Source organism: Ictalurus furcatus, chromosome 12 (assembly GCF_023375685.1).
Source record: "Ictalurus furcatus strain D&B chromosome 12, Billie_1.0, whole genome shotgun sequence".
Lineage (NCBI taxonomy): Eukaryota > Metazoa > Chordata > Actinopteri > Siluriformes > Ictaluridae > Ictalurus > Ictalurus furcatus.
Genome location: NC_071266.1, coordinates 26,367,322 through 26,381,824, shown reverse-complemented (window position 1 = coordinate 26,381,824; position 14,503 = coordinate 26,367,322). Strand labels below are relative to the sequence as shown.

At 41.2% G+C, this 14,503-nt stretch overlaps 1 protein-coding gene across 3 annotated transcripts; it reads right to left on the bottom strand.

Moving 5' to 3' along the window:
* Positions 1–6,331: 6,331 nt before the first annotated feature.
* Positions 6,332–12,582, bottom strand: LOC128616164 (protein Tob2). Of its 3 annotated transcripts, XM_053638704.1 has the most exons (3): positions 11,719–12,582; positions 10,755–10,910; positions 6,332–8,470 (listed from the first exon to the last, which is right to left on the bottom strand). In XM_053638704.1, exon 3 carries the CDS (start codon positions 8,187–8,189, stop codon positions 7,005–7,007), a length of 1,185 nt encoding a protein of 394 aa, XP_053494679.1. In that variant the 5' UTR covers positions 8,190–8,470; positions 10,755–10,910; positions 11,719–12,582; the 3' UTR covers positions 6,332–7,004. The 3 variants fall into 3 exon arrangements, with proteins under 3 accessions (XP_053494679.1, XP_053494678.1, XP_053494677.1); XM_053638703.1 differs by lacking the exon at positions 10,755–10,910; XM_053638702.1 differs by lacking the exon at positions 11,719–12,582 and having other exon boundaries at positions 10,755–11,009.
* Positions 12,583–14,503: the final 1,921 nt, after the last annotated feature.

The window sequence follows — 14,503 nt, the reverse complement described above, 5'->3', positions numbered from 1 at the left end:
CGTTCTTGATGACATCACACTCAGAGGGCGTGGGGATATGTGATCTGCAACTCTCAATATAAGAAGGACAAAGTTCATACACATGCACAGAGGGTCGTTCTTTAATTTTTTTTAAAAAATTAATTGGAATTATTTGCAAATTTCTGTAGTGTAAGAGGAATAAAACATTTTGGGACGTGACATTATAAGAAAGTAATCCATTTCAGGCTGGTAACAGTAACTCAGCTTCATCACACCACACTGTTATTTTATTTCTCACTTCAGACCCAGTTACACACACACACACACACACACACACACACACACACACACACACACAGCACTTACCGAGAATGCACATTTCTCTATTGTCTGTTTCATTAGTATTCCACGAGTGAGACGGGTTACATAACAAACAGCCTCGCCCCCAAAAGCAGGGTTACATAATACCTGCCAGAGTGAGAGAGAGTGAGAGAGAGAGAAAATGGATGAAGAGCAGATAAGAGAACGAAGTTGAAACAGTGAAGAGATAGGAATAAAGAAAGCAAAGTACAGAGAGATGAGGGGAACACCGGGAGGAAAGAGAGGGACAATGGGAATCAGTGAAGACGGCTTCAAGGAGAGGTGAGATTGAGGTGAGGAGAGATAGAGGGGTAAGGGGGAAGAGAAGAGATGGAGGGGTGATGGTAAAATGAGAGGGGGGAAGTAGAGGGATGAGCAGAGAACGATTGGAGAGTTGAGGGAGGGGTGAAGGAGAATGAAATGAGGAATGGAGGGGTGAGGAGAGAATGATAGGATATAGATTGATGAGAGGGGAGCTGGAGGTTTGGGGAGAATGAGAGGAGAGATCGAGGGGTGAGGGGAGAACGAGAAGGTGAGATGGAAGAATGAAAGTGAGGGGAGAAGGGAGACAGGGAAAGTGGAAAGATTGAGAGAAATGAAAGGAGGGATGGAAGAAAGACAGAAGGATGGCAGGATGGTTGCATGGATGAAAGGTTGGGAGGAGAGAGAGAGAGTTATGGAAGGAGGAAAAGATGAGAGGAAGGCATGTGCTGAAACGTGAGATATGGGCTGTGAGGAACACCAGGAAGAGAAGGATATTATTACACAGAGGGAAGTAAAGGATTATTACACAGAGCATGGAAAAGAAGAAACAAATGATCTGCAGCATAAACTGGACTCAGAGAGAGGGAGAGAGAGAGAGAGAGAGAGAGAGAGAGATGAATAGTGGAAGATGAAAGTGCAGTAAAGGTTTATGGGACATGAGGAGGAGGAGGAGGAGTATGATGGAGAGGGGTGAAGGACAAAACCAGCCATCCATATGTGCAGCTAACACATACACATGGCAGCTTCTATAGACCATAAAACACAGTGCTTCCTTACGCATTTTCTCTCTCTCCACTGACCTCCATTTTGTTCTGCAGATTAAGGAACTCCTTTACTCTGTGGTTCCGTCTCAAATTGCCTCACTGTACACTATGTACTTCACTATCTAGTGCCTCAGTATGTGTTCTGTAGTGTGCTAACGTCCCAAACAGAGACATTACTCTAACCCATCTCACGCTAGATACAGGAACAGTGGAACCATTTTAAAACTCAAAATGTCCACCTTAACGTAGGCCCTTTCTGTGTCTAACCTCCCACTCGTGTCTTTTTCACAACTGAAACGATCACGTGTAGCGCGTGTGCGTTAGCACGGCGAATGCTACGACACGAATCCGATACTGCACCCTACAGCTCACGAGATTCGTCAGGTAAAAACATCTGCTAAGCCAGTGTCCTAGCTACTGCATAGCTTGATAAACTCCGCTGGCTAGCTGGCTAGTCAGAGTTCTAAACCGTCACGCTAAATTTACATCACAGCGCTGTTGCGTTCTGGATCCTGATCGGTCAGGAGGTGTTGATTAGTTTTTTAACAGCAGCTCTGACAGTAGCGCAGGTTTATATTAATGCATTCGTTAGCGTTTCTATAGCAACCGCTCATTCACACCAGGAGACTTACAGAAAGGCTTCTTTAACATTCATGGAAGGAGTCTCCAGTGTCAGGAAGGTCTTCAGGGTGGAGAATTCTCTGTAAACGTGACAAACGCTGCAAATTTTCATCTCATTAACTTCAAGAGAGAGAGAATAAAAGTGAGAGAATAAAAGCGAGAGAATAAAAGAGAGGCGGGTGAGGGAAGGACTGTTTGTAGCTGCTATAACGTAAGAGAGCAGAGGAATTTGTTTCGTGTGTTATAACCTTGCTAAAATGACGATGCTTACCCCACAGCAGTGAAAGTACAACCAGGTCACTTTATTTCTCATGCTTTCTTGAATTTTATTTCCGTCTTATTTTATTGAAGTATTTTTTTTTTTTTTTTTTTTTTTTTTAAACTAAGAAATTGTTGTAGTAAGCTCCCAGTGTGGGAGACGCACAGGGAACTGGTCACAGCGTTTCAGGACATCAGACAAAGTGTCAGTATAAATCATATGTCATCATTTAGAGCCATTTATTCATCATCGAGAAACTTTACATATAAAATAAACAATCTTTTCTTTTTAATTCAAAGTGGGGGAAAAAAAAACCAAACATACAGATACAGGACGTTTTTAAAGAAAAGACCGACGTCTCAGATAGAAAAAAAAAAAAACAAACCTCAGACATGGTCCAATACGTCCTTGAAGCAAGGTTGGTAACGGAAATTTCATCCTAAAATGATCTTTATCCTTCAAATTCATCACACAGAATTAAATCTCAATAAAACTAATACCCAAAACATGCAAACGTTCATAATGAATGCAAATTTATTCAGTCTGTTAGCATTATGCAAATGACTTCTCAGCAACTTTGCATTCTTTGTTGAGGCCGGTCTTCGTTGTTGATTTTATTAGCATTTGTGAGTCAGGGATTTAAACCCCCAACAGCAAGCTGCTTTAAAAAAAAATTTTTAAAAATTCCACTCGGTAGCATTGAGAATCGTAACATCCTCCATTTATGGCTCGGTTTCTTCGTTGCTCGGCCGCTAAAAAGGCCAAACAAGCGCTAGTTCCCACACTTAGGCGAGTTGGAACGAAAGATTTGCATAAACCTCTGAACATAAATAGTGCTTGAATGCAAATATTTGACTAGACGGCGCCAAAAGACGGCTGCGCCCTCGGCCCGTGACGGATGCGCGCTCGGTTCGGGACGCTCACAGTACGTTCGGTCGATCCTTTCGTCATCTGCAGCTCACCCTTACAGAGACATTTACGGCAAAAATCAACACGGCATCCTGCTTTCTCTCCACACACCTGGTCTACAGGAAGTGGCAGGTGGAAAGACAGCAGGGATTACAATCCCGTACTATGGAGAAGCAGCGATCTACTGCTGCTCTTGGCCAGGAATCAGATCCCAGGCCAGCACCACTCGCTTTAGTAGCATCCTCTACTCAGATCTTCACCAGTTCTTTACCCTATGTTAACCCCTCTTCCTGAGGAACTCCATGACTGCTGAAAATATATATTTCTCATTTAAACAAGACTAACTATGGAGATGTGTACAGGACCTTTTTTTTTTTTTTTTTTTTTTTAATTCCCTCTCCCACATTTACTTGTTTGTAGCTGCCTGTGAGATTCTCTAATGAATTTATTACTTAGTTCTGTTTCACAAAATAAACGAAAATTCATTTCAACCACAGCAATGGTAACCAGGATAAAGCCGTGACTTTATTTCATACCGGGAGCTTCATTACGGACTATACGAAAGGAAAAATAAATAAAACACTTGCGAGATCCCAGTCCTGATGAACTATGACGAGCGAAATTTGAAAAACTGGTCAGGTTCAGCCGGAATAAATGTTAACGAAACTACACGTGTGAAATACGTCCAGTTTCAACCGGTCACGATGGTGCTGAAAACCTGACCCTCATCACCCTACACTCCCTTGTTTCCCCTTGTTGCTGGGGTGGTACCATCAAGGGGACGTGTTTATGTGTAAAAACGTGAATATTATTGTACCTTTAAAAAGAATTTAAAAGTATATAATTAGAGCTTAAGGACCACCTTTAAAAGCTTTACTCTAAAAAGCTACCAGGGAAAAAAGCTACAAGCTACCTTAGCAACCGGGAAAAGTACAGGTGGGTACCGTTATTTCTGAGAATGTACATAATTGAATCAGGACCAGATTCCCAAAACCATTAGATCTCAGCTGAGAGAGAGAGAGGATGCTCGCTCTACCTTTTGCTGCAATTCTTTATTTTTTTGGAAAGATGAGCCCAGTTCAACAACCCAAACTGGTCGACGTGAAATCGATCAACACGACCACATGGGACACGTTTTAGCCAGCTCTACACATGATTTTTCTGTCACACACGAAAGCCACATACTGTTAAAATAATGATTTAAACCTTGGTTCGTGAGTTGTGTTGAGTGGTCTAATGTCACAGAGACCAAAGCCAGTCAAGAACGAAAGTTCTGGCGGTGTGAGGAAGTTTCACTGAAATCTGATAGGATACTCCTCTAAAGGCCATCAATAGGAGGACATTCAAAGCTTACCGGGCAGCTACAAATACAGTAATGGCCATGGCATAAACAAAACATGCAAACAGACAGTAAGAGTTCCTAATTACCTCAAACTCCAGCCCAGATAGCACTGACTGATCACGTAAGCGGAAACTACTCGCAGGTCTAACGCTAGAGGATCTTCATCGTACACTCGGACATGGACAGCAGACAGTCTGTTGAAGAATTCTGCCAAGGTTTTATTGGGATTTAAGGTAAGTGTGACCAATGATAATCTTAGAAAGACTGCCGAGATCTCGCTGTGTAAAACCGGCTTTAGTCGAGGCAGACCATATTACAATTCCAGCTTAGTAAAGGTAGTCATTAGATACTGTTGGATGTGTTGGGTGGGTGGTAGGAGCTGTGCACTGGGGATTTGAAAAAAAAAAAAAAAAAAAAAAAAAAAAAAAAAAAAAACAGCTTTGGGTGATGTAATGAGAGCGGAAGCTAGTGTAAAAGGATTTAGCCGCGCTAATGACGCTCAGCCTCACATCAAATCACAGCCAACAGCTGTCCTGAACATCGAAGTAACCAGAACGCGAGACCTCTGCTCAGCGAGGCTTAACGTTATAAGTGTGGAGATTGTGGGGGGGGGGGGGGGGGGGGGGTGGGACACTTTATTGGAATAGCTGATTGCATTTGGCAGTCATACTCCAGCCAGCTGGGAGCAATAAGGGACCAGGCACCAGCCCAAGCATTTTTTATTTTGGAGTCTAGAGATTTGTACTGCTATGGTTTATGCAAACGAGCACTAATGAATGAATTCAAGTACACAAACTGGTCAATAACCCACTCTTAAACCAGCCAGCTGTCATTAAAATCCTGGAAAGAGAAACACATTACACACACACCTTGTTACCCACCTTCAATTCAATTTCCATACAACATGTACAATACACAATACTTTGTTAAACACACTTTATTTGTTTCAACTTGCATATTTTTTTTTAATTCGATATAATATAATTATATATATTTAATATATTTAAGTTATTTCTGGAAAAATAACCTCAGCACATAAGAAACTAAATAAAGGATATCTTAACATAAGAAATATATACATGTCATAGTATATACCGTATAGAATATCTTTTACAAATGCCTTTAGATTCTCTCTTGAAAAAACGCACAGGAAAAAAAAAATAGAAAAATCGTAAATAAATTACAAATGAATGTAAAAAAATACATCCAGTTTAAACCAGCCATAAATGACAAACCTCTGGACCCTTACCACCAGAAATAAAGTAATCCACTCGAGATGGTAGTCGTGAAATGGACTGACCTTGTAACATGAGGAACCTGGTAAGGACGGTTCGGGAGTTGCAGCTTAAGCAGATATCTATCGAGAACGCTTGGGACACTTTCAAATCGACAGTGGAGGCAGATTCTATCAGCCGTCTCCATGATGAATCTGATTGTGAATCAGTGGACTTTACCAAGTCGGCTATTATAAAGGGTCCTAAAGAACAAACATCCGTTCACTTAAGATGTTACGGGATATTTGCGTCTAATATGTAAATCGTCCAAACCTAGAATCATAGCATCCGACTTCAACACCCATTTAGTTAGAAATTAGATTCACATTCAAAAATCAACTCCAACTCTGAAGCACACCAAGATTAGCAATCCAAGTGCCATGTTTTGAGCTACAGCCAAAAGGTTCTTGCTGCCCATACACACACTCCCATCATTCCATCCATCATCATGAGCTTTCTGCTCCACCCAAGTCCTGCCCTCTTACCTTCACACACCACTGGCTCTGTATTCCTACAGGAGACAGACGCTACCACGTTAACAGTCATCTCGCCACTGCCTTTATCTAGTCTAGTCTACCCCCCCCCCCCCTTTGGACCATATTTATGGCTTTTGAATATGAAAAACACAGTCTTCCTGAACAGTTTCACAGCTTTAAAGCATTATCCCCTTTGACTGCTCATAAACTAGGCCCTGTACCAATAGTGCGCATTGTGTCCCAACTATGCAAACCACAGAACGAAAAATAAAAAAAACAAAACCGTGCAAGATTTGTGTCAACACAAAATCACCCCCCTCCACAGTGAGGCTTGACTAGACCGCTTATAGCAAAGTCCCAACCTCTCTGCTTTCCTGAACCTTCCGACAAAATATTTGCTCTCAACGTGATTAAATTGAAGCATGAAGCTCTTCACAGCATGAAAGAGCAGTGTTGGAACAAGCTCATGCTGCTCAGCCAGGCTAGAGACAAGTATACCTTGGTGAGGAACACCCAGATCCAATTAGCATTCAATGCAAAACATCTGTGCGGCAGGAGGCTGGTTATTTCCCATTGACTTTGGAGAAAGGAAAATAATAACCCTTGAATACGAACAATATGGAGGAAAAAAAAAAAAACCCCAAACAAACATCACAAGTGGTTTTAGTAGTCATAACACCATCTTAACTTTATGTATTAGTAACAACTGTTGGGAAAAATAATAATTTTTTTTAAAAAACTCCCAGAAGACATCTTTCAAGCTTTCTTGAACACTTAATTAGCCAATACTACAGGTTGGAAAGCTTGGCTGGAGTACTGCAGGTTGTAGCCCCCCAGACCCTCCATGAAAGAAATTCCACTGCCACTTCCCATGACACCCATAGCATGGCCTGGTGGCTGGCTGGAGAATGGATCAAAGGTGGCATGTGGGTGAGCAGGGCCTGGAAGCGGGGTCTGGAATGGGCCAGTGTGGGTCAGGTGTGGAGCCTCAGCTTCAAAATAGAGGGGCCCCTGGGAGGCAGGGTACACAAACTCTTTGGCATTGGGTGAGAGTTGGCTGGAGACTGGACCAGCCAGGGAGTGCATGGAGAGTGATAGGGGTTTGTGCTTCACCAGTCCAGGTGGTGAAATGGAGGACATTGCGGTGGGGGAATGGCTCAGCATTCGCTGCTGAGGAGCACTGACACTGCCAGATCCACCTACCACCCCGTTCCCCATGCATTTCTTCATCTTGGTGGAGCCAAACTTGGTGGCGGCAAAGCTGGCGGTGGTGAAGGTGATTTGTTGCGGAGTCGGACGGGAGCTGGGTTGGGCAGCTGGGTGAGGGTAGGGCATCCCTGTACTTGGTGGAGATGGAGAGGAGGCGTTGGAGTGCACAGTGGGATCCGTTGGAGTACTGGAACCTGCGTAGCTGAACAGACCTTGACAGAGCGGTGTTGGTGAATTAGAGAGTGATGGAAGCATGACTGGTGATGCTTGGCCACCTATGGGCACAAAGACCTGAGCGTCAGGGTTGAAGCCCAAATTCTTCCCATCTTCCAGCTCTGCATCTCCTTTACAAAGCCCTCCTAAGCATTCTGATACTTCAGGTTCACCACCCAAACCTGGCGGATCCTCCATGTAGAGAACTTTCACAGCCCCTTTCTCGCCAATCTGATAGGACACTTCATAAGGGTCGATCCAGATGCTAAGCTCTGGAGGGACATTGGCACGGACTTCCTCCATGTCCAACCCACTCCGTCTGGCTGCCAAGTCCACCACGGGGTCCCCAGGGACTCCAAGATGAAGGCAGCGGAAGGCAGAACCACGTAACGGAGCCTCCGGGTACCAATGACCTTCAAAACGTGACACCAAGATTCGTTCCAGCTCCTCTCCGAACAGATCCGCTCTTCGCCGTGGGAGCTTGTTGTACAAGTAGGACACTATGAAGTTCAGTGCAACTTTCACCTCTAAATGCATGGCTGAAGAGAGTATTAAAGGGTCCAGAACACAATGCCCACGTCCCAAATCTCTCTGGCCAGAACAGGCCTACAACAGTTTCCACATCTCTTGTAAAAGATGCAGAGGGGGTGGGGGTGGGTAGGGTAAAAATCCTTGTAGAAGGCGGTAGAAAGTAGAGTGCGCAGCTTAAAAACCTTTTGTTCCAGATGCGATTGGTCCCACACACAAGGCTCTGACCTGCTACACCACACTGGGCTTACTGAAAGCCTGGACGTCTCACAAGACCCACTTTCTCCAATCTGAAAAGGATGCAAGAAGAGAAGTTACCATTCAGAATCCAGACACTGGGGATAAAAGGGTATAGGACTGGGTGTGCATTTTAGCAGGTGCTATGGCTGAGGCAGCAATCTATGCAATCCATCAAATCCCTCATCTAGTCCTGCTGGCAGCAGGGAGAGCACACTGTAAGCAACACAGGAAAGTGCAACACTAAAAGAAATATAGAAATTAGTGTGTACATTGCTAAAACAAACTTCTAGAAGCGCACGTCAACCTGAAAATCTTTAATCCAGGTAAACAAAGGGTTTATTTATTTTATTCACATAATGTTAAAAAAAAAAAATCCCAGTGAAGGATGGGTACAAATAAAGGTAGGTTCTGGGAGAGTTCATTACCGAGACTGTTTGTTAACTAGGGCCATAGAAGAGTTAGCAAGCTAGTCAATACTTAGTCGTGTCAACAATTAAGACAATCTTTCAAAGTTAAACTGAAATTTACCCTTTGACAGAAACCCGGCCAACGTGGTGCATAAATAGAACAAATGAACAAAATTAAAATATCAAACGTGATGCATAACATTCATTTAACAGTCACGCACACACACAGCGCTCATCTCATCACTGTAATAAAGTTTATATGATTACATGCAGTGGTAATGGTGTTTATAATAATCTGACAGTCCAGTACAGCCACTTTGCACAACATATTCAATCACTTATAGTGAGAAAGCACAAATGAACGCCAGTGTAAACAATGAATCGAACATGCACAGTAGTTAACGATGGTTCAGTTTCCGGATTTTTGTTGCTCAAGTTCAGCAAAAATGTCAAATGTGATTTTAGGAGTTTAAATCGACAATCAGTGCTGAAGCTATGTTCAGGTTCTGCACATTACATTCAGGAAAACAAAATAAACCTACAGGAAAACTACGAAAGGAATACGAAAAAGCGAATAAAATCAGCTTTAAAACGTTTGGAAGGTCATAGATGTGTGTGCAACGCACGTTTGAAAGAAGTTATATATTTCACTGGTTTCTCTATTGTGGTGACCAGAAAACCTCAAACTCTGAAAGTACACGTTTTTCACGTGCTAAGTTCGGCAAAGAGATGCGTTTCCATGGCGCTGAAAATGAATAAGCCACGTTTCCTGAACGAGCTGACCGTTATCGACTTGCGTAACCCTGCTGGAAAATCCATCTTTAATCTGACCAGACGCCAAAACGCAGGCAGAGCTGGTCAAACCCGTCGGCCATCTTTACAGCAATTCACCCTAGATAAACCACGTTAAAGAGAACAATTCGAACGTTTAATAAAGTAACACGAGAGCTGGAGAGTAAACTAGGAGCCATCAAAGACTGTACCAGTTTGGCCAGCTCGGACTGATGTAGCAGCTGGTTAGATTGTTTATTTATTTTTTAGTAAAACACACGTAACAGACTTGTTTACAGTTACAAACCACAGGGATGGGAATGAAACGCTGTAAAACGGTTTCTGGGTTACATCAATGACATCCGTTGGAATTTTCCCTTTTTCTCAACACTTTGTCGCCTGATCAAGATGGCCGACTCTTGTTGAAACTACGACTCCCAACACCCCCTGCGCGGTGACGTCACAACCGTGCGTATCCGCCTCCGCGTTATCAAAACACACAGGGCGAATTCTGCTAATGTCCTTAAACTAGGCAGTTTTAAACGGGTTTAAAATGATTCAAATTCTGCGTGTTGCGTCGCTATTTATCTAAAAGACGCGTTTAAACTTTCTAATACCCGAAATACGCGAAGATAAGGTCATGGAGACTTCCCGAGAGCTAGCAGGCTAATGCCGCAGGTTGATGTGTTGACTAATTGGTTTTAATGCGGGAGTTAAGGAGGACATTATCATTCATTTTCCCTGGGTGGAGGACTGGCTCTGTTGTCCTTCATTTCAACGTTTATAAATAAAATAAAGTGTTGAAATATCGTCTTAACACGGTTTACCTCGTCGAATGTATTAATAAAGAGAGAGAGAAAAAAACATCCGTCTAACTGACCATAATCTAGATTAGCACACTAATCTAAAGCAGTGTGTTCGGATTACTGTAAAGAGTGTCAATCTGTTCTGTTTACTCAAAGCAATTCATAAGTGATCGCTTTACTCCCAAACACTCCGTTCTTATATTCAATGTCACTCAATGTCATGCGATGCAAAATTGTCCTGACAGTATAAACTGAGCAAAAATGTACACAAACGCATACACACGTTAAAATGTTCAATCAATCAATCAGTGTGTTTTCCTAATCTCTTAAACTTCACCAGCAAACTTCACCTCAGAGAGCCTTCACACCTCTTGAGATGTTTAATACCACACATGATCCTGCACACATTCTCCCGGAGATTAATGCAAAATGAATGCAAACTGTGGACCAGGCTTATTGAATGTCCATCAGCAGGTGTTTGGTTTACATTAGCTTTGTTTATCCAGCTGGGAAGAAAACACACACACACACACACACACACACACACACACACACACAGCTACAAATAATAATGTCAATTTAAAATGCAAGCATAAGGAAAAAAACAAAACAAACCCCCCCACAAGCGTTTTAAATTTCACTGTATAAGCAGATTATATCATGATCTTTCCAATAAGAGGTGGATTTCAAATGCAGGAGATTTTCTTTAAATAAATAAATAATAGAAATAAAAACCACCATTTATTATTATTATTATTATTATTATTATTATTATTATTATTATTATATCAAGTGTCACACAGGTGCATAAGTAAATCCAGCAAAAAAAATAAGCTCCATGTGGTCTAAACTCAGATCATAATCAACAATAAACTGGCACATAATAATAATAATAATAATAATAATAATAATAATAATAATAATAATAATAATAATAATCTGCAATCCAGGAAATGTGCTTCCAAAGAAAGTCATACATAGCATGGTAGTGATTCATTAAAAATCAAGAGATTGAAGAGAAAAATGCATCCTGTAGACAATCTCAGGACATTTCTGGTGAATATAAAATCATCTTGGGATTAAATACAGACCTGTAAAATACTAAAATGGACGACAGAGCTGAATCCACTCATTCAGTAATAAAAACCCCAGAGATAAACACACACACACACACACACACACACACACACACACACATTCAGTGAACATAGACCATAAAGTTCACAGATGAATCCTGCAATCAGCAGACAGTAATCCCACACTCATGCATATTCATATATTAGAATTAAGAGCTGAGCTCTGGAGCCTACTTACCAGTGATTGTTATCATTGTTATAATTATGAGGATGATGATGGATTATTATTATTATTATTATTATTATTGTTATTGTCAGCCCTACATTTCCTGTGAGTCACGAGCTGAAAACGCGACGCCGGGTGTTTGTTTCTGTAACCGGATTCAACGGATAAGACACTGAGTATATAAAATTATAAAAGTGTACATGAAGTGGTGTTAGAAAGCGCGCTGTCTACGGCGCGCGCATCCCTCGAGCGGCTCGCGGAAACTTTACTGTCAGGCAACCTCGCGCTTTTATACTCAGCACGTTCCGGAACACGCCCACTTTCTGTGACGTCGGCAAGCCGGAACTACTTTCCAGCCGTTTATAGTCTCTTTTGTCACAGACTGTAAAGTTTACAGACTATAACCCTGGCGTTAATGATGAGCATGTATTTTAATAGCGCGTGTTAGCTTTAACACCAAGAATGAACAGAAATACTGAAATACAAGATCAAAAGTACATTTACAAGAAGAGGAAAAAAATAAAAACCAATGTCTTCATCCATCCATCCATCCATCTTCTACCGCTTACTCCATTTCAGGGTCACGGGGAACCTGGAGTCTATACCAGGAAGCATCGGGCACGAGGCGGGGTACACCCTGGACAGGGCACCAATCCATCGCAGGGCACAATCACACACACACTCACACACCCATTCATACACTACGGACACTTTGGACACGCCAATCAGCCTACCATGCGTGTCTTTGGACTGGGGGAGGAAACCGGAGTACCCGGAGGGAACCCCGCAGCACAGGGAGAACATGCAGACTCCACACACACAGGGCCACGGTGGTTATCGAACCCCCGACCCCAATGTCTTCATTATTATTATTATTATTATTATTATTATTATTATTATTATTATTATATCAGTGTTTATGTTTCATTTATTATTCATTCATCTGTTCATTCGTGTGTTCATTTTTTTAATTTTTAAATCACAGTAATATACAGGTAAACGCTACTGAATAATGTACATTATTTTCATTAATTATAAGCCAGCTGATTTTGGTTACCGGGTGAGGGGTGGGGTGGGGGAACTAAAAAAAAAAAAACTATAAAAATAAAAAGAATTTAAAATGATGACAATATTTAAATGCCAATAAAAATTATGTTAGAAAATAGCTATCGAAGATCAATATGATCTCTGGGTTTATATTGTATATTAATAATACTTGATTGTGATTGATAAGATTTTTTTTAAAAATGTAATCGAAAATGAATCTTTAAGGGCGCACGGTGGCTTAGTGGTTAGCGTGTTCACCTCGCACCGCCAGGGTTCGATTCCCACCACTGCCCTGTGTGTGCGGAGTTTGCATGTTCTCCCCATGCTGCGGGGGTTTCCTCCGGGTACTCCGGTTTCCTCCCTCAGTCCAAAGACATGCATGGTAGGCTGATTGGAATGTCCAAAGTGTATGAATGGGTGTGTGAGTGTGTATGTGATTGTGCCCTGCGATGGATTGGCACCCTGTCCAGGGTGTACCCCGCCTTGTGCCCGATGCTCCTTGGGATAGGTTCCCCGTGACCTTAAAGGATACGCGGTATAGAAAATGGATGGATTAATCTTTAAATAAAGACTGATAAAAAATAAATAAATAAATAAATATTTTGCTTAAATCATCACTCAGCTACCTTCACAGGCACATGGTTTATAGTTAATCAGTTAATCAGGGCAACAAATTATTATATTATATTATATTATATTTTACAGTCAATAGTTGCTCCTACTTTATTCTGCGAGCTGATCTTATGAGAGGCTGTGCTGTGGTGTCCAACGCTAAAAATATGAGCTGTGATAGCAACAGAACTTCTATTGGACAATAAAAAGGACGAGCCAACTTTAATTGGACAAGTGGGAGCAGTCAGACTGGAGAGTAATAGCCTGCATGGAAAAGTGCATTATGGGTAGTGTAGTTTGTGCTAGTAATCTAAACCGGGCTCTTTTTGCAGCCAGAGATCACTTTATTTGCAAAAAAAAAAAAAAATTAAAAATTGTAAAAATCCACAGACAGATTTTTAAAAATTCAATATTCAAATATTAGGCTTAAACGTGTAAACTAATATTCTGGCTATTTATTTTTATTCCTGAACTTTTCACTGACATCACATCAGGTCCAAGTTGACATTATTTATAAATGACATTTTAAAATTTGCTAAGGTTTTGATGAAGTGATCAGTCAAAAAAAAAAAAAAAAAAAAAAAACCCACAATAATAAGCACAACTTTAATAAAGGTAGTTTGTGATTTCCACTGCTTTACTAAAAAGAAGAAGAAAAAAATATCACAGAACTCCAGACACTGCTTTTGAGAACAATTGGTCTAAAAAAAACCCCCAAAACCTTTTCCTTCATCATCACATCACACTTGTGAAGTTAAATCATCTGTCCTGGTATTTCTGTGATGAAATCAACACACTTTTGCTGTCGAGTACAATTTAATACACGTACAGCTGTTTATTCTGGTTTATTGAACATGCTGTTGTACTTAACATTACCCACCAGATGCAGCATTTCAACACAACAACAACAACAACAACAACAACAACAAGATATAAATGAAGTTTAATATCCTCTACTGACATATCACTTTCTAGGATGGTTTTATAATTATTGTAATTTACATCTTTCATTAATAACACTGAATAATCATTCAGCTCTTTATTTAGTGGAGTTTCTAGAGGTTAATTCCAATTGTGAAGCTGACATTTACACATAATCAGCTTCTTTCTAGGGAAGGAGAGTAAAGAAACTGCCTTT